The following is a 23,310-nucleotide window of genomic DNA, read 5'->3' as shown; positions in this document are numbered from 1 at the left end:
ACAGAGAGAGTCTGGTTCTTAATTTTAATTATGACTGACTTTTAAGCTCTAGAGGGGGGAAAAGTTCTTATCACCGGAGACTATTCTTAGAAAGCTGTTAGCTCATTAATTAGTTAACTAATCAGTATCCTAATTGAATAGTAACACATTTTCTTGGGGCTTTCCTGTGTTTTTTTTTTTTTTTTTTTTTTTTTTTCTCATTGAAATGCTCTGGTGGCGGTTACCATGGAGTTTAAAAAAGCCATTAAAAAAATTGCAAATAGAAGTCACTGGCCGGGGTGGGGTAGGGAACAGTGACTTCATCTTTGCTTGATGAGAGACACTCAGGTTTTAGAAGGAATTCAATCCTTACAATAAAGGGTTTAAGAAGCCACTGGGTTAATTTGGGTCAGCCTCAGGGTGTCTAACCCACTCCTGATTCCTCCTTCACTGGAAGCCTTTGGAAGGAGGTGCCGAAACAGATAGTTTGGTGGGGATTCTGTGGTTCCCTGAAGCAAAACGTTGCTTGTGTGTGTGTGTGGGGGGGGGGGGGTGTGTATGAAAAGGGGGTGCAGCGTGTTTTTACTTAAACCTCCCAGTGAATCCAGCTACTAAAAATAATCACGAGCTGGGCTGCAATGAAAGAAGGAGAAGTAAGCTTTTTTTCCTAGCTTCCTTGTTACAAAGGAGGCCTTTTAAGTGACGAAAGGAAAGGTGGCGGCTGCGGGGCGCGAACTCCCTCCAGGGTGGGGTTTCGCGCTGCAGAGCGGTGAGGACCCCGCGCACCTGAAATGCGCTTCCCGGGACCTCAGCAGACCCGGGGGCTTCGGGCCGCGAGGCTCAGCACGTCGGAGGCGGCTTGGCGAGCCGGTTTTCTCAGCTGGTCGGCCCCGATCTTAAATGAACACCCAATGGTCCACGTTGCGCGGTGAAACGAGCTCCGGGGCGAGGGCACCGCGCGCGCGGGCCTCGGGCACTGCCCCGCGGCCGCTCATATTCACAAGCAATCTGTCCTCTCCTCCGGGGAGCGGGCACTCGGGGAGTTGTTGAGTGTCAGGGTTTATTTGTGCTATTTTGATTAGCACCAACCTGGCAGGAGCTTATTTTCCTTCTAATGACCCCATGCCGTGAGAAGGCGGCTTCCGAGGAAGAACTTGGGTCACAGGGGAGGGAATAGCGTTACATTTCTGCAGCCCCCACCCGGGCCGCTGGGCCGCAGCCACAGTAGGTAAATGGCTGGAGGGTCTTCATTAGATTGCATGTTCTTTAAAGAACCTTTTCCTCGGGAAGCCCGGGACTTATCCTCGCCGTAAATGGTCCTCCTGTTTCTGCCCTCGATAAAGATCCTTGGGCTGGCACGTTGGGGGAGATGGACAGGCCATAAAAGCTAAATAAGACTCCTCCACCCTGCCAAGACCAGGGATTAGGTTATAAACCATCTTTCCGAGTTTATCCCTAAACAAAATAACAATTCCTCATATCCTAGTTCTGGGCGAGGAATTCTGGAAAGTTCCATTTATTGCTTGATAGGTTATACACGCATCCTAGATCCGCCTTAGGGTCTTCCTTGGCATGTTCCTTGCTGTGGTGTCTCTCTCTTTTCGTTCCTGCCGTATAGACCATTTAAACACGCTTAGAAAAATAATGTGGCCGATTACTTCTTGGCTTGTGAATTCATGTGGAAGAGAAGCTTCCAGGTGCTGAAGTCTCTCGACTGGCTTGGATTAACCCCTACTGTGCATCCATTTCAACCTCTCCCCTCCTCTCTCCTCTGGAAAAAAAAACACAACCCAACCTCCCCTTTCTCATCCACCCCGGCTTTCTTTGTGTCTGCTGCTCCCTGCCAGGCAGGTGTCAGAGCCTTGAATGAGGGTAAATGCCCCGTTGATGGATTCCACAGATGGAGCGTGGAAATCGGTAGAATAGGCCTCAGCCACAGGCCATTTCTTGGGATCCAACAAAAGCCTCCAAATAAGTCAACAAAAATCCCAAAGATCACAAAGGGAAAATGTCATTTGTCATTTACTCCGGGTCTGTGAGGGAATATGAGTCTTGCTTCATTCCTCCTGGCTTTCACCCGAGTAAACACGAGAGAGGTCATTCACATCTCTCTCAGTGTAAAAGGGCTACTTGAGATCAGAAAACAGTTAGTTGTCCCATTGTAGCCTTCACGGTGAATGGCAAAACTTACAAACAGGGGAACCTTCTGCCATTAGCCAAGTAGGTACATCAAACTAAGTCAGCCGGTTAGAGGCCACAGGGACGCTCCTGTGAAGTACCCAGTTCTGGTCTGGGGAACTGGCCTCAAGTAGCTCTCCGGAATGATTTTAAATTTGATCGTGTTCCTTGTCAGTGCAGCCCAGCTTGGAGTAAGAACGCTGACAGGTCTAGCTCAGAAAGATGGGGACAGAGAAAAGACCCTCTGATGTGGTCGGAGGTGGTCTTCCAAGGACCAAGGAAGTTCGGCCTCCAAGCCCTGACACCCCCCCCACCCCCAAGCCTCCTCCTGAGCCTGTAAATCGCATTGTGTTCGATCTCGGGCAAACATAGGGTTTCAATAGCTGTCATGTTTAGATTCTTTAATTATTCAAATGAAAGGTCTTGCTGAGTAGAAAGTGTGCCAAATTCATGCCTGTGAATTATTTTGTTTCTCCATTTTTTGCCTGTCTCCCATCTCTGAATTATATTGGCCTGGAAACCAATAATTATAGAATTCCATGTGACTAAATCCCTATAAAATTGAGGTAATATCTCATGTATAATAGCGTTAACTAGGATGAAATGTTTCCTGAGGCTACAGCAGAGGTCACAGGGGTTAACTGACAAAGAAGTACTCTAATTCTGTAATTCCTTCTTTAATTAAACTTCATGGTTGGTCCACTGGTGGTAATACTTCTGCCTTCTCCTCCCAGTTTGATTTGTTTCCTAAGGAAGAATTTGTAATCCTCCGGGGTATGATTGTTGCCTATACTTGACCCACCCCCCAACCCCCTTTTAATTGACAATATCCATTTTCCCAAGGTTAATCTTGGGAGTTAGTGTGAAATCATTGGGATAACTAAAATCTGTTGCCTAAAAAATCTGTATGCTAAGAGCTAACATTAGTTTGAGATAAAAAAAAAAAAAATGAGCTTTCCTATCAGCCACAGGGTTGAATCACTCAGGCACCTCATGAAAGGTGACATTTTCTTAGGATTACACTGGGGCTGCCCCTGAATAACTTCTTGCAAATCATTTATTCTTGTAATTCTGTCTAAAAAGAATTTGAGGTTATTTTACAGCTCTTGGTATCCTTTTACTCAGATGTCCTTAATACCAGAAGGAAGGCTTAATGAAGATATGAAATGAGCATAGAATGTTCCAGATTGACTGTGGATCCTAGCACTAAGGGTCTGTAGTGATTCTTAATGAAAACTGCTAATGGTTAGACTATTTCAGTTTCCTAAATCCATTCAATATTGTGGCAAATTAATTCATGTCTTAGTGCTTGTGTAGTATGGTACCTTGACAGTATAAAGAACTCAATACATGTTTACTGAATTGAATTGGAAAATTGTTTGTCTGGCTATTTAGTATTAACCAGACCCCTGTATTTCTGTAAATTTAATTTGATTCGAGGAAGTATTTGAAAATTTGGGACAAGTAAGATAACAGTGTTAAACAATGAAAATGATTTACGCTGAAATTCCTATTTTGGTTGGTTTCTGATAATCCTGTTCAAAAGAACTGTGCGTGTGTGATCAATGAACTCTATACCTATTTAGGACACTCTAGGATAAAAGATATTGAAAGACAGTTTGTCTTCTGAAGTTTCATAAACTGGCCAAATCTTAGTTTCTCTGACTGTGTGACCTCAGTAACTTTCTGAGTCTCATTTTCAATTTTCTGTACAATGGGGTAAGTACTTCACAAGTTTTCTTGCAGTTGCATGGAGAAGGGAGAAAAGCCTTATCTTCTTGGTAAGGTTTCCTCCAGGTTCATTGGAGGCATTTAGTAAGTCACAGATTATGAAGGGATTTTGAAAATAGAGTAAAATCTGATAAGACTATGGATTGGGATAAAATCTGAGAATTTTTATGCAATTTAAAGCAATAAAATTACCATTTAGAAGTTCAGGTATTATGTATTATATGGATCATCTTATGCGAGCTATTCCAGAATTTCAAATTGGGGCACAGTATCTCTTTTTAATGAGTAATATAGCAAAGTTTGTGAAGGCACGTGTAGAATAAGATTGAGCAACTTAAATGCAATTGAAAATCTCCTCTGAATATGAAGGTTGGAAAGTAGAAATAGTCTAAAGAGATTGTATTACCGAAGAGATTGTATTTAATGTAGTTGCTACACTTGACAATTTACTCATTTAGAGAACTGTATTGCTAATGCCACTTGCAAGTTCTAAGTTATAGCATTAGATATTCTGTACAGAAAAAAAAAAGTCTTTCTTTTGAGCCATTGGAAAAAAACTTGTTTTCATTTTGGTGTAATATTTAGCATGATTAGAGTCTTTGTATATAGTGTTTAATTTGTTCTAGTATCTTAAGTGAACTTTTGACAGAGTGATTGCATTTGTATTATTAAAATGCAATTTAAGTTTTAGATGTGTTTTTGGTTAAATTCAAATGATTCAAAATCAGGACATTATTATGAATCATGGTCTATGTAAATAGTGAATTTTGTTTCTATTGAATGATATAAGAAATAGTAGTATTTCCATCTTTAGAAATAGCTAGTATTTCCTAGCTGGTAGATTAAACTTTGGGTTGCTGACTTAACATATTTTAAAGCCCACATCCTTCTGGGGCTTACAGATGGGGGAAAGTTAGAATTAACTTTTGTAAGATTGTGGCTTCATATTGCCAACAGTGATCAGTTGGCTCAGATAATTTTCCAGCAAAAAATGAGGCATATCATTTCTTTCACGCCTTTTGAAAAGTTGCTATATGGAGGTTTTTATAGTGAGAGCAACAGCAACTAGTTGTTGGTGGTTCTTCAGTTTTTTAATAAGTCACTATCAAAATGCAAAATATTCACAAAGATTTCCAAATAATTTTTGTACAATTTGCAGCTTCTCCCCCACCCCACCCCAGCTCTTGTGAACTGGTGTGTGAGACCTAGTCCAGAATTTCCACTGTAGAGATGTAACATGGTGGCAGCCAGTTCCAAACTTAAATTATTGGGCGTTTCTATTCAGTCAACATGTGGATTGAGCACTTACTATGTTCCAAGGGTTCTAGCAGTGAACAAGGTAGAGAAGGGCTTTGAGCTCATAGAGTTTACATTCTGGGAGATGTTGATTGTCAAGGTGAAACCTAGTGGTCTTGACCCTCAGCATTAACTCTCGCTGGTACTTGTAAATCGAAGCAGCCCTTTTTTCTTCGGAAACCAGAGATGAGTTTGATGAATTGACCTGACAGTGCATGGCACATCATATTTACTTGGGAGGATTTAATAACCCTAGAGACTCCCAAAGGAAACATGAAAATTTCCACATACCCTGGTCCCAAGGATCACAGTAATAGAATGTGTAAGCAGAGATTTAAGGTTCTCACAGGCAGAGTGCACTTCAGCTCCGTCCTGAAATACTATTGAGTTTTTCACCTGAATTCACATTACACAGAAATGTTAGGGCAACAGAAACCGTGGGCGTGGAAGGAAAACATTTTATGGAAATTTATTGTCTTTTTGGGAGAATAAGTGATTTGTTTCTTGGGGAGTACATTATAATTAAGAACATATATGGAAGTAATTTTTTGATAAATGTGGAAGGAAATATTTCATATACTTGGGAATTTTGAGAGGGAAAAGAATTACTCTGGATTCTTGTAGTGGGTGATTCTCAAAATGTCCCCTGAGATCAGAAAAATTCAGCAATAATCACCTGGGAGTGTGTTAGAAATGCAACTTCTCAAAGTCCATCCAGATTTAGGAAATCAGAAAAACTAGAAGCCCCAGAAGAGGGGACAATTGTCTGTGCTTTATCAAGCTTTTCTGAATCCCCAATGGTTTGAGGACCACTGCTACCTCGTTTTGCACAAATCTTTGCTTATTTAATTTAGCTCATGTTTGTCAAATGAATATACACATAATGCAATGCAAGACATTTCTCCCATAGCTAAAGAAATTCTATTTTTCTTTTTAAGTTTATACTAAAACATCCTAAAATATTCTTATATTAGATTAGACCATTTTATATTAAATTAGATAACATAATTGAAAAGCTAAGCATAATGGCTCACATACAGTAGATGCATTATATATTACAGTTCCCTCTTGTGCACAAGTATTTGTTTTCTTTAATTTGTCATATATATTATTAATTCGCTCAATTTCATAGTGTTTGAATGAAAATAAATTGTAGAAGTATTAAAATATTAGGAAACCGAAAATCATACTTATGGGTTATTTCAGATATGCACCTTTTGGGACAGTTTTTAATTTATACTGAAATAGAGTGAAATTTTAGATTTCTATATGGCAGAATTGGAGTGTAAGATGGAGCGCATGGGCACACTGCATTTTAACATAGCTTCTAGCGCCACCTGCATTTCCCTGGGTCCTACCAGCCTCAGGGTGCAAAGGAGTTACCTTCACATTGACATTAATAATTTACAATTTTCTGCCTTTCCTTCCTCATTTGTGGGTAGCACACCTCTGCTGCTTCCCCAGAGGATTCCTTAGCTATTTGGGGAAATGTTCTGAGCGCCCCTGTATGTGCTCAGGAGCAAGGTTGCTTAGGCACTGGCCCCACTCTCCGTGTCTGTGGCCTGACAGCTCTCCCAGGGCCTCCTGCCACCATCCGATGGTCAGGGCCTCTAGGAAAGAACTGTCCTCAGAACCTCAATAAGTGAGCAGTTGCCCTGCCACTGTCACGACTCACAGGGCCAGGTTGTATGAATAATGCAGTTCTTGTCTAATTCCCAGGCCTGCTTCTCTTCCTTACGTACCTACTCACTTCATTGGGAAGGTCTCTTCCCTGATGCATATTGATTCAGGCAAATTTAAGCTTTGGTGGGGAGGAGGCTGCAACAGGACTGTCTCTTGGCCCCATGGCCTTTCAGTCACCAGGGTCCCATGCAGAAGGGTCCTGTGCTTGGTTTCATGTTCAACTGTCACTATCTTGAGATACATGATAAGTTTTCAACACCTGAACCACCCCCCTCCCCTTTTCATTTTGCACTGGGTTTCTCATATTGGCAATCTGGCAGAGATCCAGACTCCGAAATTCAGTTTAGGGACCCTTTACCGGAGTATGCCTACGTTTTCTTGAGAACATTCTAGAGAGTTACAATAACAGTATCTAAACACTCCTAAAAGCACTTCCCTTTTGTGGTGAACTTAGAGTAGTATCTACACGTATTGATTAGTAATGATGCTTGCCTAAAACTTATATAATGCTATAAAGCAATGTTACTTCAGTACAAAAATTTTAAAAAGCATTTCCCAATACCTGGAAATAAGTTACTAAATTTAGACATGTTATTTCTTATAGGAGTAGTGGAGTGTAGAAGTTTATAAGAGTTCTGCAATAGTTTTTATATACTAAGTCAATTTTGCAATATAGTTTTTAAAAGGATCACATTTGTTAATGGATTTCCTGGTGTCAAAGTTGGTGAAAATGTATCAGGAACCAGATTAAATGGGATTCGTTCATTAGATATCACTGGAGTATCCATTAAGTGCCGAGGGTGAGACCATACAAATGACAGGAGACCTGTCCCTGTTCCCTAAGAGCTCATCATAAATAAGCCTAGAATGACAGATAGAGAGAGCAATTATTTCTGCCTGGTGGAGGGGGGGGTGGCTTGAGATGGGAAGGGAAGAAATTAAATACCAGTTAATAATGTCACATTGCACAGAGGGACTTGGTGTCCCTGGGAAGAGACTGGGAATTACTATAAATAGGAATTTGAATCTTTATGACTTAATCAAATGTACATTTGGATTCACATTTTACTGTGATTTTTCCTCCTGTGCCCTTAGCCTCAGCACCCCAATCAGATGAAGGCTCTGACATTGACTCTGAACCAGACTTGCCCCTGAAAAGGAAGCAGCGCAGGAGTAGAACCACCTTCACGGCGGAACAGCTGGAAGAACTGGAACGTGCTTTTGAGAGAACCCACTACCCCGATATTTACACCCGGGAGGAGCTGGCACAGAGGGCGAAGCTCACCGAGGCCCGAGTGCAGGTACTGAGGTCCAAGCATCCACATCCTGCTTGAACCCAGACAGGAGACCAAAAAGCATCTTCTCACCCAAAGCATATTTAATCCAAGAACATAAATCTCTTAAGGAAGGCACTTAGGCCTTAGGAAGGCACTTCATCATGAATTCGTCTCTTGCATTACAAACTCCTCCTTCTTGCTAACACCCTTTCTTTAAACGTGACCTTGTCCCAACAACATAACAACTTCTTCTATTTTTACCATTTGCATTTATGTGGTTCTATCTCTACACTGCCCTCCCCACGAATCTCTTGTTTTACATATGCCTGTTGTTTACAGGTGTATTTTACTTTCCTAGCCAAGTTTTCTCTTGGTAATATGCTGGTAAGTCCAATGAAATTTATTGCTAGGGTGGCTATGTTTAGTTTTTTTTTTCTTTCATGGTGATCTAAGTATTTTATATGGGTCAATTTTAAAATGTCATCTATCTAATTTGCCTTCTTTGTATTCCTAGTATATATTTTTTGATATTTGTGAAAAGGTACCTTCTTACTGTATGTAGTCTTTGTTTATCATTGCTGGGAGAATATGATTCTCTCAGAGATAACACACTAAGCATTCCAGGAATCCTTATTATATACCTGGCATTACAAGGACTTGTGGGGATGCACAGAATAACAGAAAAGAAAATTTGAGTGCTTCCTCTGTGCAGGGACTTTTCTACGTGCATTATATGAATTAAGACATCTAGTCATCACTAAAAACCCTATGTTCGTATTATTTCTATCCCCAGTGTAGAGATGAGGAGACTGAGGCTCAGACTATTTAAGTCACTGCTGAAAGTCACATAGCTAGGAAGTGATAGGGGTGATTTCTACAGATAAAGGTCATATACTGGGGCCTCCCTGGTGGTTCAGGGGTTAAAGACAGCGCTCTCAAGCTATCACCAGCCACTGCAGCACAAGTTCAATCCCCAGTTGGCCAGGGAGGTGACCCAACATGGCACAGCCCCTCCTGTCTGGCCCGCTGCTCCCCTCAGCAGTGTATTTCAGTAGATCCACCTGTTCTGCTCCCCACTCTGTCTCTGGTGAGTCCTCTTACCCCCCACGCCTCTGGCCTGTACCCCAGTTCTTATATGCATAAATAAATAATAAAAAAAAGGTCATATACATCTGTGGTCTTGCAGTGGTGAAGATGTGCAAAGGTGTACACGGTAAGTTTTTTACTTTAATAATTTTATGGTCTGGAGTCACTTTGACAAAGTATTTTATGACAAAAATCATTTGAATTATCTTTTGAACTCTTAGAAATTCTCTGAACCCCTGGTAAATGCCTATTTTGGTATAATATATTTCTGTTGAGAATAATGTTTTTGCCATTTTAATGATGAGATTTTCCTTTCCTTTCCTTTCTTTCTTTGAAAGAATACAAATGCCTTAGGGTCTCCTGGAACTCCTTTCTTTTTTTTTTAATTTTTAAAAAAAGATTTATTTATTTATAGAGCTGGGGTACAGGCTAGAGATGCAGGGGGTGAGAGGATTCACCAGAGACAGTGGGGAACAGAACAGGCAGATTGACTGAAGTATACTGCTGAGGGGAGCAGTGGGCGAGACAGAGGTCTGCTGTGCCATGTGGGTTGCTCCCTGGCCGGCCGGGGATCGAACTCGTGCAGCAGAGGCTGCGGATTGCTTCATAGTGCAGTGCTTAACCCCTTGTGCCACCAGGGAAGCCCTCCTGGAATTCCTTTCTGCTCCTGCAGTTAGGTGACAGTATCTGGAAATGCTGTTTATTCCCAGATATTTGACTTTCATGGTCAAGTAAGGCTGGCGACTCAGCAGTGAACTCGTCAGACGATATGGTTTCAGATTGATTAAGGAGCTTTCTCTGCTGTGGCTAATTACTTCTCCGATTACAGAATTTTACAGAAACAGCCTCTTCCAGGCTACAGAGACTAGTCCGAGAAATTGTTTTATTCCACTTGACTTTCCATAGGATCATCAGAATGCTGGGAAAGTGAAGGAATGCTAAGATGAATTAAGACCAGTTGATTAAGGAACTTCAGAGTAATAGGGGTAGTAAATGAAACACATAAATCATTTTTTAAAAAAAGCAGGTATGTTATCAGAGGAGAGACAGGGTGGGAGGGAGGGAGGGGGGCAGAGAGCGAGAGAGAGAGGAGTTTATTATTTTTATTTTATTTTTTTTTGCTCTTACTTTTGTTTCCTTTTATTTTAAGTTGAACTTATTTCCTTGCCATAAGTTTTGTTTCTTCAGTTTCTTCTGGGATATCTTTTCTTCTGTGTCACCTCCTCTTCTGGTTTAGGAACAATCTGCTCTTTTTCAGTAAGGATCATCTCAGTGTGGCAGGGGGAGCTCATGCATGAGTTAATCTGAACATGAGCTCTGTAAGTTGTGCGACGCACCTTAGGGACTTTGTTCACCTGGATGTGCTCAATGACCAGAGAATCTACATCTAAACCCTTAAATTCGGCATTGCTTTCTGCATTTCTAAGCTTGTGCAGTAAAAATTCAGCACTCTTTTTGGGCCACCGACCTTGCATCCAACCCCACTGTTTGGCCTGGGCACACCTGCCAGCGCCACCATTGTAATGACGGAATGGCACGCACTGCTTCTGTAGAGTGACATCCTTCAGACAGTTGGTGGCTTTTCGGATAAGCATACCCTTGATGGCCTGGGCCGCTTCATGAGTGTTCTTATAATGAACACGGAGATTTGAACCTCTTGGTTTGCATGACTTTGTAGGGTTTTCTGGGTTAAGTGAGTAGCGAACCATTTTCAGAGCTCACTAAGGCCCCTTACGGGAAGACGAAGCGAGAGAGAGGAGTTTAGAAGAGGAAAGGATGAGGTAGATTTAGATGAACGTTGAGACTCAAAAGTCACTGGATAAGAGTTAGGAAGGGTACAGCCATGAGGGAAGAAGAGGAGAAAACCCCGAGAATTCAGTGCACATGAGTCACTTATCAGGTGACCTTTTATTGTCCCTTAAGTCTTCTTGAGGAAACAGTGATGCTCAGTGTTGCTGGAGGGTAGGAGTGGTGGGGTGGCTGCAAGGAATGATTGGAAATCCGGGCTGCGGAATCCTGAGGAGGACTTGGGTTTCAGGCTGGGGGGCGGCACTGGGTGTGTGGAGGCTGTGGGTATGAAATAGGTCAGCGGCAGTAGGAATGGGAAGGAAGGATTGATGCCAAAGGTTATTCAGAGGCAGAATGGAGGCAACAGATTGTGTAAGCTGGAGGTGGGTGGAAGGGAGTGCAGGTGTTTTATACTTGGAACTGTGGACTTTCGCACTATGTTATGTTGGGGTGCAGCGTTCTTCTCCAGGAATCACTACCACTACCCACTATTAGGATAATGTGTCTATATAAATACTATATTAGTATTTAATAATATAGTACACATATTACCCCATCGGGCAGTATACAACATTGTAAAGCATTACATTGTAACATTATAGCACAATGTTGCTGATATTACATGCATTAAATCTGTTTTGCTTTTGTTACAGTTCTGTGATCACCTGGTTGAAGTACAAAGTTAAGTTCCATTCTTTCATCAGGGAGTGCCTGCTTTATTCCAGAATTTGGACCCTCTATTCCCTGGCCCACCTACTGGCCTGTTCCTAAGATAGATCATCTTGGAGGCAGAGTCAAAAATAAACATTTACTTTAGAGAAATCAAACAAAGAGTGAGGGGAGCTGGAAAGTGTGCATTGTAGCTCTCTGGTTCTTGCCTTTGCTAAAAAATGAGGTTGGGACACAGAATCCCTGTCCACGAAGCCTGCGCCGTTCGAACAGTGCCCAGCGTTCACATCTGGCGCGGTGCATGTCAGGAGACTAAGGATGGCCCATTAACTTTCCGAGGACATGGGACCAATCCAATAAAGACTGGTTCATATTTTTCTATATAGTGACCTCCTCTCTCAAGCAGGGCCCTCATTAACCTCACAGCTGTCCTAATGTGGCTTTAACCCGGTGACTCTTTACATTCCTTATGGCTTCATTAGTTCCCTTGAGACACATCTTGTCTTGCACCACAGCTATGATCTACAGCCTAACAAATTCGCTACAACACCCGGCATATGGATCTTTTACTTAACTCAGCAGGAAAAAGAAGGGAGTAGTTAATCACTGATTAAAATGCCAGAACAAAATCCTTTAGTTTTTAGAAGGATCTGGGAAAGCAGTAGCAAAGTCAACTCGGTTTGAGTGATAGCCAGAAAGTGTGAGTTAGTTTAATCTGGGGCACCTGGGAAAACCAAACACCAAATGAAACCCCCCCCCCGCCCCCCACACTGTCTATATCCATTTTTTTTTTCCTGAGAAAAAGTATTTCTAAACTCTTTGGGAGATGAGACTAAAGCTCTAATAACACGGGCCTTGGGCAGTATTTCGGCAAAATATTTGGACTGTAGGAATGTTGTGTTTGTCATAAACACATCTGAGTACACAATCAATTTTTGTACCCCAAAACCTATTTGTTTCATTTTCCTCCTGGGTAGACAATTACTATGCAAATAATGGCACGTGTTAAAGTTTTGTGGGGAAGGGTGACTTGCAAATATTTATGATGTACCAAAGTTTTCGTAAATCTTCCATCTAAGAGCTCCATGAAGTAGGCAAATAGCCTCTTCCCCCACCAACAATGGAAGACCAGAAGGAGACTGCTTGTGGAGACAGCCTGTGGCTAGGAGTCAGAAGATAGGGTTTTGGCCTAGACTTGCCAAAAGTGTTTTGCTCAGCAAGGCAGTGATTCTGCTGTAATACTGCTGGGTTCCAGGTGTTTCCTTTTTAATTTACAATATGGGGCGAGTGAGATCAGATGATTGAGGTCTGGGGTTGTGGATGGCGAGGATTATCGGGACTGGAGTTCTGGGAGAGCTGAGATTTGACCACAAAATTTTGTGCCTGTGTGTGTGTGTGTGTGTGTACATGAGTATTAACTAGGGAGAGGGCTTTTATCATATTCTCAAGTGCTCCCTCCCTCTATCCTGTCACCCGATTAAGCAGTACTAGGAGGCATGATCTCACAGACCCCTCTAGCACCAGTAATTTGCAATTCTCAGGGAAGCCCAAGAGCAATTTAAAATCATTTATCACATCTGTGTAGGTCAGAAGTTAGGGTAGGTAGGGGATGTTTGACCTTGTACTCCACAATGAAGCAGGAACATATTATCCAGCAATTCTCTGCTGGCACAGGCTCTGGGGATATGTGAAGTTGTAGTTGAGTGTGCTGAGTGGCCACACCCCTTTGGCATTCAGAGGAGCTTGGAGTATCACCTTGTCAATCTTGCGCCTCTTCTGCCCAGCCTGCTCTTCTTACTGTGGCCTAGCTGGGTATGGGCAATGGTGGGGGGACTGGAGAGAGTGTGGTAGAAAGAGAGCAGGAGTAGAGCGTGTGAGGAGATCCAGGGGCACAAGCAGCTTTGTTGTGAATTTACCTACTTGGGAAATACTGTATTTGGTGTTATAGTATTAGCCATCACCTAGTGTTTAATGAAGCATTTTATAATCTTTTTGGGAATTCTCTTTCTAAGGATTAATTATTATACTCTCTCCCCATTTTCCAAATTGCATTCGGAATAATCCATCTGGAATAATGTAGGTCAGATTGCCTTTGAGGACCACATCAAAAATGCGAACCAGTAATTTATTGATAGACGAAATTAGGCTTACACTCTGGGGCAATTAGCACTAATCCATGAAACTTGGAAGCAAATTTGACCTGAGCCTCCATTGAAGCCAAACTGGCTTTCCATTGTTTGAGGTGCTACTTGGCACTTTTCTGCTTGCTCATGGGCACAAAGGCTGTGGCTATAGACCACGGAAGTAGGAAAACAAGCCCAGGCTTTAATTCTTGGCTTTTTCAGATAGAGATGGCAGTGTGAGATTTCTAGTTAATAGCTAACATTTATTGAACACATAGTATCTCTTAGGTATTCTTTTAAGGACTTTGACTGTGTTGTCTCATTTAATTGCCTCAACGATCTTGTGAAGTATTTTTTTAATGTCTCCTAGTTAGCAGATGAGAACAGAGGGGCTCAGATACTAACCAAACTGTTGAAGTCACAGACGTCAAATTTTGCCTGGTCTGTATGGTACCCATATGAATGAAAAGTACCTTCTAAAATACTAAGTACTTGGGCCTCCCCGGTGGCGCAGCGGTTGAGCGCTGGGTTGCGAAGCTGCCCGCGGCCTCCACGGCACTGGTTGGATCCCCGGCTGCTCCCCGGCCACCGGAGGAGGGTCCCACATGGCGCGCAGACCTCTCCTGCCGCCCGCTGCTCCCCTCAGCAGTGTACTTCGTCAGTCTGCCTGGTCTGCTCCCCGCTCTGGCTCTGGTGAATTCTCTCATCCTGCCGTGCTTCTGACTGTACCCAGTGCTTGTATGAACAAAAACAAACAAATAAATAAAACATGCCTCTATAAAAAAAAATAAAATACTAAGTACTTTATCTTTATAGTATCATTTTCCCCAAGTTGTTGAGAAAATTGGCTTCTTTACTCGTGAAGAGAAAAATTTATGAAAACCTTATTTTCTCATGACTCATTAGCATTTACCCCCTAATTATCATGTTATGGGGTTCCTTTGATCAATTTAAATTTTCCTTAAAAAAATCATTGGACTTTATATTATTCTAACAGTGGATTTTAAGATCATTGCCAAACGCATGGAGATAGCTTTGTGGAAGGGTTCTGAGGAAAGATCCAGGTGGCCAAATGGAAATAAACCATATTGTGGTTCAGCAAGTAAGGTAAAAAGTTGCTATGAGGATAAGTTTGGTTGTAGTGTGATTGGATTCAGGCAATTGTAGGCAATAAACTGTGTCCTTAGTAGTTACCCACTGAAGTATGCCTTCTGTCCCCAGTTCCTTACTATGCTAAGAGTGGCGTGAAGGCCAGTTAATATGTGGGAAAAAAAAGGCTACATTGAATTAAGGGTCAACAATATAACAGATATTACTTTGTAAAACTTGTTCTTTTCTATCTTGTTGAGTAGGAAGTCATAAAACACTCATTTTCTCTTCTAGAACGATTAGTGGCTATTATGTTTTTCAAACCAAAGAGGAGTTTCTATTAATTGTAACCATGAGTCTTAAATGCCTTTCGCCTATTTTAGACACACTTGGTCAGTGTTAGAGGCTCACACCTGTCATTCAGTGTGTCACACACTGATTATCTGTGAAGAATTAGTGATTCAATAGTGAAAGATTATTTAACATTTCTGAGTACCAGGGAAAGTCTTTTGGTTAAAGATGGGATAACAACACGTTCCCAGGATCAGTATGCTTGGACAGTTTGGGTATTGAAAATGAAGGTTATTTCAAGGGCATCTTTTTTCCTATTAAAAGTGTAAGATATATCTTTTATGAGTTTCAGAGCATAAAGAAGACAAGGCCTACTTCTCAATTTGCAACCTCATTGCATTTTCTTCTAATGTTCCTTTTGGCAGATTCAACTGGTTCTAGGAGATGCAGAAGGCTAAGAATGGAAGATGATAGAAAAATCTGGGTAAATAGTTAGAAACAGGCAGGCCAGTTCTCAGTGAGCCCAAGTTCTCTCAGGAATAACCCCCTGGAATTTTTCTGTTTAAATTTAAGCAACATTTAAATTCTTTCCTTTGGTGGAAAGGGGCGCAGGGGTTAAGTCTCAGTACTATCGAGCTATCACCAGCCACTGCAGCATGAGTTCCATCCCCAGCCAGGGACCTGACCCACATGGCACAGCAGACCTCTCCTGTCTCTCCCACTGCTCCCCTCCGCAGTGTATTTCAGTCGATCCGCCTGTTCTGCTCCCCACTCTGTCTCTGGTGAATCCTCTCACACCTGTACCTCTGTCCTACACCCCAGTTCTTGCATGCATAAATAAATAAAAAATAAATCTTTAAAAAAATATTCTTTCCTTTGGAAAACTCTTCATGCTCCTCCTCTTGAAGGTTTATTTTTCAGTGAAGATTTGCTCTTCATTTTTTTACTGGAAATATTGTAAACATTAGAACTCTAAAATCAACTCCTGGTGGGTTTACTCAATGTCTTAAATATTTATTTGTATCATTTTGGAAAAGTAAAAACAAAAACCAAAAAACCTTATACTTGGAGTTCTTTGGATTCAGTCTTTTGAAGGTATTTGCAGAAAATTATGATGTTTCTGTTTGTTATTTGAACAGAACACTTTTGATTTGAAAACTGGGTTATGGAGGAGTTAGAATGAAGTCAAATAAAAAGTAGGTTGAGATTGACGGAGTGATCAGGCACAGCCACACACTGGATCAATCACACTTCGTTTACTTATCTAAAGGTCTCAGGGGAAGTTGGCACAGAGAAATTGGCAATATACTTGGATAATAACAAAAGTGTAAACTTTTCTTCATAAAGGATCTATCTCACCAGTAGAATTGAGGATAGTAAGCCTGAAGGAGTGAAGTCACATCAGACCATTTGGAAATTCAACTTTTCTCAGTCTAGTCCATAAAACAGGAGATGACTGTACACAGTTGGTCTAGGCAGGTGTGGGTCCCCTTTCACCTGAGCCAGGTGAGCATCATTAATCTTGAGGATGTATAATATTAAATATGACTGCATGTCTGGTGTGGTGCAGTGCACGCTGCTGTGAATACAGTCTGGTTTCTTACCCTGAGCCTCCTCCAGCCAGCTCAGCTTGTTCCAAGCACTGCCCTGACAAGAGGTTTTTTACCCCAATACCTTTGGGAGTCGTGGTAACATACGCTTAGACTTGCAGTGAGAAAACACAATTGATTCAGAACTGAAATTGAGTGCTGCTCATGGTTCTATTATCCCAGGTGGCAATATATTAAGTTAAGTAAGACTCTAATTCAATTATGTATCAACATGGGAAAATATTGACTTACCTTCTTTTCCTGTTGGAAACTTAAGGAGTATTAAATGTTAGTATTTTGAGGAAGTTCAAACAGCTTTTCTTACCAATATCTTGCAACATGGCCAGAGAAGACCAAACTCTCTTTCAGACAAATGCTTGGGTGAGTAACACAAGTTTAAGCAGCTGTCTTAGCAAAATATTTGTGAAGTTGGGCTTTCTCGCTCCAACAGGGAGAAATTCTGCCCTCCACTCTCTAAAATTTTGTGAGATAAAAATCTCAATTAAGTCGTCTAATTGTTTTTTTTAAAAGATTTGTTTATTTATGCATACAAGAGTTGGGGTATAGGCCAGAGATGTGGGCGGTGAGAGGATTCACCAGAGACAGAGTGGGGAGCAGAACAGGCAGACTGACTGAAACACTGCTGCGGGGAGCAGCGGACGAGATGGGAGAGGTCTGCTGCACCATGTGGGTTGCTCTCTGGCCAGCCAGGATCAAACTTGTGCTATAGAGGCTGCGGATTGCTTCTTAGCGCGGTGCTTAACCCCTGCGCCACCAGGGAGGCCCTAAGTTGTCTAATTGTTAATGTGGTTCTTTCAGGAAATCAGCTCTTGTCTTTTCTTAGAGACACTGTTCTTTGGTATCACTTCCATATAGAGAAGGTTTTTTTTTTTTTCTCTCCAAAATCATATCTACACTGGAAAGTGAGGTGAAACTCTTTCTCCACTCTAAATTTTTCCTGATTCTATGCATCTCCAAACATGGAGCTTCATTCTGCAGGGAGCAATTATTTTGGTTGCTTTGATGACTATGAATCCTTTTTTAAAAAAGATTTATTTACTTATGCATAGAAGAACTGGGGTATAGGACAGAGGTGCAGGGGGTGAAAGGATTCACCAGAGACTGAGTGGGGGGCAGCGGGCAAGACAGGCGAGGTCTGCTTGCTATATATGGGTTAGTTCTTCCCTGAGTGGGGATTGAACTCAGGTCATAGTGGTGATAGAGCTGAGGCTTAATCCTTAGGCCCTGACTACTCTGAATTCTATGAGGACAACACTTAAGCTCTTCTAGTGCAGGATCCTATTTTGTCCTAATGAGTCTTAGTCATCCTTTTATCCTCTGACCCTAAGAACAGTGCTTTCTTCATATCATTTTCAATAGACATTTAAAAAAAATTTAAATTTTATCTATGTATTATTTTAATATATTACTCTGTATTTATCTATGCACTGCCTATGTATCACTGAGATTTATTTGGCATCCAATCTTGTGTAACTTCTAGGTGTGCCACAGGCTTATTTGATCCATGCAAGCATGTTTGTCATCAGTTAGCTAACACTTATATAGTAATTATCAGTTTTGTCTGGTGTTGGGAACAGTTAAGATTGAGTTTAGGATGTTTAATGTTTACAGTCCAGCTTTTTTGTCTGTAATCTCTGCACTGGCCTTTAGGTCTCTAGGACTTAATTGTCTGCTAGATGCTATGACCAATGCACTTTTGGTATACGAATTAGAATACCTTCAGGTAGAGATCCTCTCTCATTTGGGGGGAAATATCACATATGCACTCTGGAAAAATCATTCAAAGTTCTACATTTAAGCCCTGCAGATGGAGAATTAGGCAAGATCTTGCGGTCCCTGAAAGGCCTTATGTCACAATTTCTCAACATTTTAGATGTTCAGTTACATTCTTGCTGCTGCTACTGCCACTTCTCTGCAGGTGCCCACGTACAACTCTTGGGCTTTGAATCCCTGGAAGGCATTTTGTGGTTTTTCTGAATGGATCTGTTTAGCATAGTGCTGGACACAGCATATCATAAGTGCTTAAAGCTGTTGAAGGAAATAATAATGACTTACGGGATCTTCTTAGATAAATGGTCTTCGTTTCTTGAAATACCACTCTGGTATTTATTTATTTCTAATGAGATCAGTGCCACGTCCTACACTTTGAAAGGGATGGCCCTATTTATCCTCCTGATCAGTGTTCAGGATGCTCAGGTTCTGTGCCTGTAGTGACCACAGTAAGTCAGAGACCGACCGATAAAAACATCAACTACAAGTGTTGGCGTGATAAGGCAAGGCCAGGTTAGGAGTTAAGAGCATGGTCCTGAGAACGCTGGACTCCACGAGGGTGGGAGGGTGAGAATGGTGGGGAGTTCCTGCTGTTTCCACTCCTCTTAGCCCCCCTGGCCACGGTCATCATGGGGCTCCTGGGGGCTTTGCTGGACCTTGCAGCCCCTCTCCTGACCCCTGACATTTAACTCTCCTCTCTCCCCTGACAACACAACATAGAAGGTGGAGGGCCCTTGCTCCTATTTGCCCTGTCAGTAAGGGGCCTTTAATCTGTTTTAGCATGAAAAATTCATTAAGAATGTACTATTATTTCATCAGTGAAATCCTCAAATTTTAAATTAAATCCATAGGTCTGGTTTAGCAACCGCCGTGCAAGATGGAGGAAGCAAGCTGGGGCCAATCAACTGATGGCTTTCAACCATCTCATTCCGGGGGGGTTCCCCCCCACCGCCATGCCGACTCTGCCAACATACCAGCTGTCGGAGACCTCTTACCAGCCCACAGCTATCCCACAAGGTACAGAGGGCGGGCGGGAGGGAGGAAGAGGTTAACGTGTTTCGCCAATCACTGCCTTCGCTGCTTATTTTCTACTGAGATGTCTGCTATGCTGTGACCTGGATGCTGTGCTCATGGGTGCACGTGTGTGCTTGTGTGTGATCTTGTGTGCATGTGCTTGTGTGTGCTTGTGTGTGTTCGTGTGTGTATGCTCATGTCTGTGTTAATTGCACTGCACCAAGTTGTCCTGAATGTACCTGTCACTTTTCAAAAAAACTTTGTTCTGTGACGTAGCTGAGTCTCTTTAGATAAACTGTGTTGTAGTAATATAAGACCATTTCAGTATTTCCAAACAAAACCACCTTCCTAAAGAAATAAGCCATTTGATTTTCTTCTGTTAAAATTTCACCTCTCCGTTGGTGTTCCTGCCTGCCAGGAGCTGCAGGTCGCGATTGTGGGTCACATGGCAGTGGCAGAGTAAGCCTTGACAGACTCACATGGCGGTGCTGGGAGCAGAGACGAGACTAAGTTTTTTGGAGTAGGAAAGGTAGCATTTTGGGTGTTCGAAATTATCCGATCACCCCATTATTTAGATGCCTTGAGAATCTATTCAACTGGAAATTTGAGACTTGCCATTCTTACCTTGGTTAGTCCTCATGCTGATGAGTCCCATTCTCCGCCAGCAGAGGTGTGCCAGCCTTGCTAATCTGGTCTCTGAATTCCTATCCTGGGTCTATCATTGCATATTCCATGAAGGTATATCCAGGTTGTGTATTTGCACATATGTGCAGAGATGTGGCTAGCTTTGTTAGGGGGTGGTTCTACACTGCATGTGAAGAAATGCGGTTTGAAACTAACTTAGGGCCTGCCAAGTGACTGCTGCAAGGCTCGGTGGCTGTGAACTCTTGCTCTGAACCTTGCTGGCCTACCGAGAACTTATGGCTGACAGTCTTCCTCATTGCAGCTGTCTCGGACCCCAGCAGCACCGTCCACAGACCTCAGCCGCTTCCTCCGAGCACTGTACACCAAAGCACTATTCCTTCCAACCCCGACAGCAGCTCAGCCTACTGCCTGCCCAGCACCAGGCATGGATTTTCCAGCTATACAGACAGCTTTGTGCCTCCGTCCGGACCCTCCAACCCTATGAACCCCGCCATCGGCAATGGCCTTTCACCTCAGGTCAGTTCTGTGTTTCCAGACAGACGATTTGCTGTATACCAGAACCAAATAGTCAATTCCCCGAGGCGGTCCTATAATGAATTGCCAAATTTAAACCATAATGTATTCTTTATACAAGCCACATGATTTCAGTTTTCTAGTTTCCTTTTTCTCTACCCTTCCTACTGGCTGGATCAAAAGTGGTAGCCTAGACTTAAAATTCAAGTGCTTGTTTAATGTAATCACAGAGATTTTAGGTTCCTACTCAGCTGTCAAGGTGTTTGTCTATGCCCAGGGCTGGGCTTTGATTAAGAAACATGCACACACACATACCCCTTCCAAAGTTTTATTTATTTATTTTGAAAATATAGGACTTAATGGAAAATATTGCATGGCAAACAAGTCCTTCAATCCATTAGCTTAAAACAGAATGGCAGCACCGTCATGTGTAAAAGCGGAAGGCTAGACTTGGGTACCCAGCACAGCACTGATGGGGAGACCTGTGCTGGACTCTGAGGATCTCTCACAATTGGTTTTAAAATGGCACTTGGCCAGCTGATGAGGGTTGTGGTGGGGTGGGAGAGGCAGCAAAAGCATCTACAGAAAAAAAAAAAAGCACAAAAGCTTTTACAAAACAACTGTGGAAGCAAGCAAACAAGTTGTATGGAAGGAGAACCAGCAGATGACTCCAGAATCCTGGGAAAATAAGTGATAAATGCTCAAATTAGGAGAATGACTGCTCTTTGGGAATATACAGATATTTGAATGCTGTAATTGTTTTTCTAATTTGCATTGGACTATGAGCTTTTCTTGAGAGATCATATTAATAAATTGCCTTGATAATTGCATGTCAGAGGGTTGGTTAAATTTCCTACATGTGGCATCTGTCTGAGGTTGACATTGTTAGCAGTTGTTTAAATACAGATCACTTGATTTTATTAGGGAGCTCTTGGTCCAGGTGGTAAGGGTAGCTGCCCGCTAAATTTGGAGAAATGTCACAAAGGGGCTGCAATCTATAATTGCAATCGGGAATCTCTTCAGGGCTGAGAGTGAGAGTTTTAACAGCTTTATCTTTTCTTAACCCCCTTTTTCCTCTTGGTGGTTAGAAAAACAGAGAGAAGCTCAGAATGACACAAATGAAAAGTGAAAAGACAATTATACTCAATTACACACTAATCACTGACTATCACCGCTGCCTAAGCACCAAGAGGGCATTCTAATAGGCAGAAAATGAGATTTTAATGGCACAAAGGGTGGCCAAAATAACGACTCATATATCTTCGCCTTCTTCGTTTTCTTCAACTTGTGGTTTGTGTCTTGGGAGTGGGGTTCCTGGGCTCTGCACAACGGTGATAACTCCGAGCAGCTGAAAAGTTCAAAGCCCTTGGAGTTGAAAAGAATGAATAGCAAAGGCAATGAAATAAACATTTCTGCCTAAAGGCAAAAGTTCATAAATCCTTTTTTGTAACAGTAAATGTAATTAAGTTTCATAGATTCCTATAGCACATCCTGGGATAAAAAATAAGAGGTAGCTTTAAACCTCAACCGAAAAATAACAACATGAAAACAATGCATACGCTTCCTACAGGACTTTAATAAATTTAATTTCTAAGTGCTGGCATGTGTGAGCATGATCTTGCATTGAAAATCATGGACTTATATTAATAGGTTCATCTTTAAAATGCCCAGATTTATATAGCACATAATCTGCTTCCACAGTTTAGAAGTCACATCAGAAGTTGTCATATCTCTGCGGATTTTTACGCATGTAGTTTGGGGCCATAGAAAAGCTTTTTATGAATATGATTTGGTTGAGAGTTTTAGTATAAGTTAATTCCAACCCTCACGGCTTTTAAAAGGCAAGACCCTGGGATTCATTCCCTTGGCATTTCTAAGGGTTCAATCATAATAAAAATAACAACTCGAATCTGCATTCTAGAAGTGAAACTGCTAGTTCCTTTATTATTAGTGTATTATCTTGTATGTTATAGTAAGTGTATTATATTGCATGATATAAGTATCACATTAGCGGCATCACTAGCACTTGATCTTGAAACTGTTAATCCTTGATTCAAGAAGCCTGGCTGTGATTCCAGAGTTGGTGGTAGATTGGGAATCACTCCAATATCAAGCAATGGAAAATTCCACAGGCGACTTTTCTTGTATATCTTTAGTACGTTCTTACATATTATGTTAATTCCATTCTTATTACACTGCAAATATCCAGGATAGTTTGCCTTTCTTCCACACGTTTCCTCCTCAGGCCACCTCCATTTTGTCTTGGTTCTTATAGCATTTCCAATGACTTAGAAAAGAGTGTGTTAGTTCCGCCTTATTTCCTCTGGCAAAGCTGGAGAATGAAAGGTAGTTGAGTGAATCAGTATCTTGATAAATGTGGTACTAAATACTTGGAGTATTGGGAATTAGAACTTTCTATCGCTTGCTGGATTGATCACTTCTTAGGAATGGGTCCACTTAAGCAAGGAGAGAGGCGTGCCTACCTTTGGGAGTCGGACTTTTAAAAAAAAAAATTGTAAGATATGGTTCAGAGTCCAGGCTTCGCTGCTTGGTTTACCTGTTGACTTG

The 23,310-nt window shown here is 41.8% G+C and overlaps 1 protein-coding gene across 3 annotated transcripts in view; it reads left to right on the top strand.

Annotated features, from left to right (window-relative positions):
- PAX3 (paired box 3) overlaps nt 1-23,310 on the top strand; it is a 96,743-nt gene that overhangs the window by 55,743 nt on the left and 17,690 nt on the right. For all 3 annotated transcript variants that reach the window (XM_037521908.2, XM_037521909.2, XM_037521907.2), the window contains exons 5-7: nt 7,963-8,168; nt 19,422-19,587; nt 20,531-20,745. In XM_037521908.2, coding sequence (XP_037377805.1) covers nt 7,963-8,168; nt 19,422-19,587; nt 20,531-20,745 — 587 coding nt within the window. The remainder of the gene's footprint in view (nt 1-7,962; nt 8,169-19,421; nt 19,588-20,530; nt 20,746-23,310) is intronic.

This window comes from Talpa occidentalis, unplaced genomic scaffold, assembly GCF_014898055.3.
Source record: "Talpa occidentalis isolate TD23 unplaced genomic scaffold, MPIMG_talOcc4v2.1 talOcc4.3, whole genome shotgun sequence".
In the NCBI taxonomy this organism is placed as follows: domain Eukaryota; kingdom Metazoa; phylum Chordata; class Mammalia; order Eulipotyphla; family Talpidae; genus Talpa; species Talpa occidentalis.
Note: the sequence above shows the minus strand (reverse complement) of the source record. Positions and strands in the feature narration are given on the sequence as shown.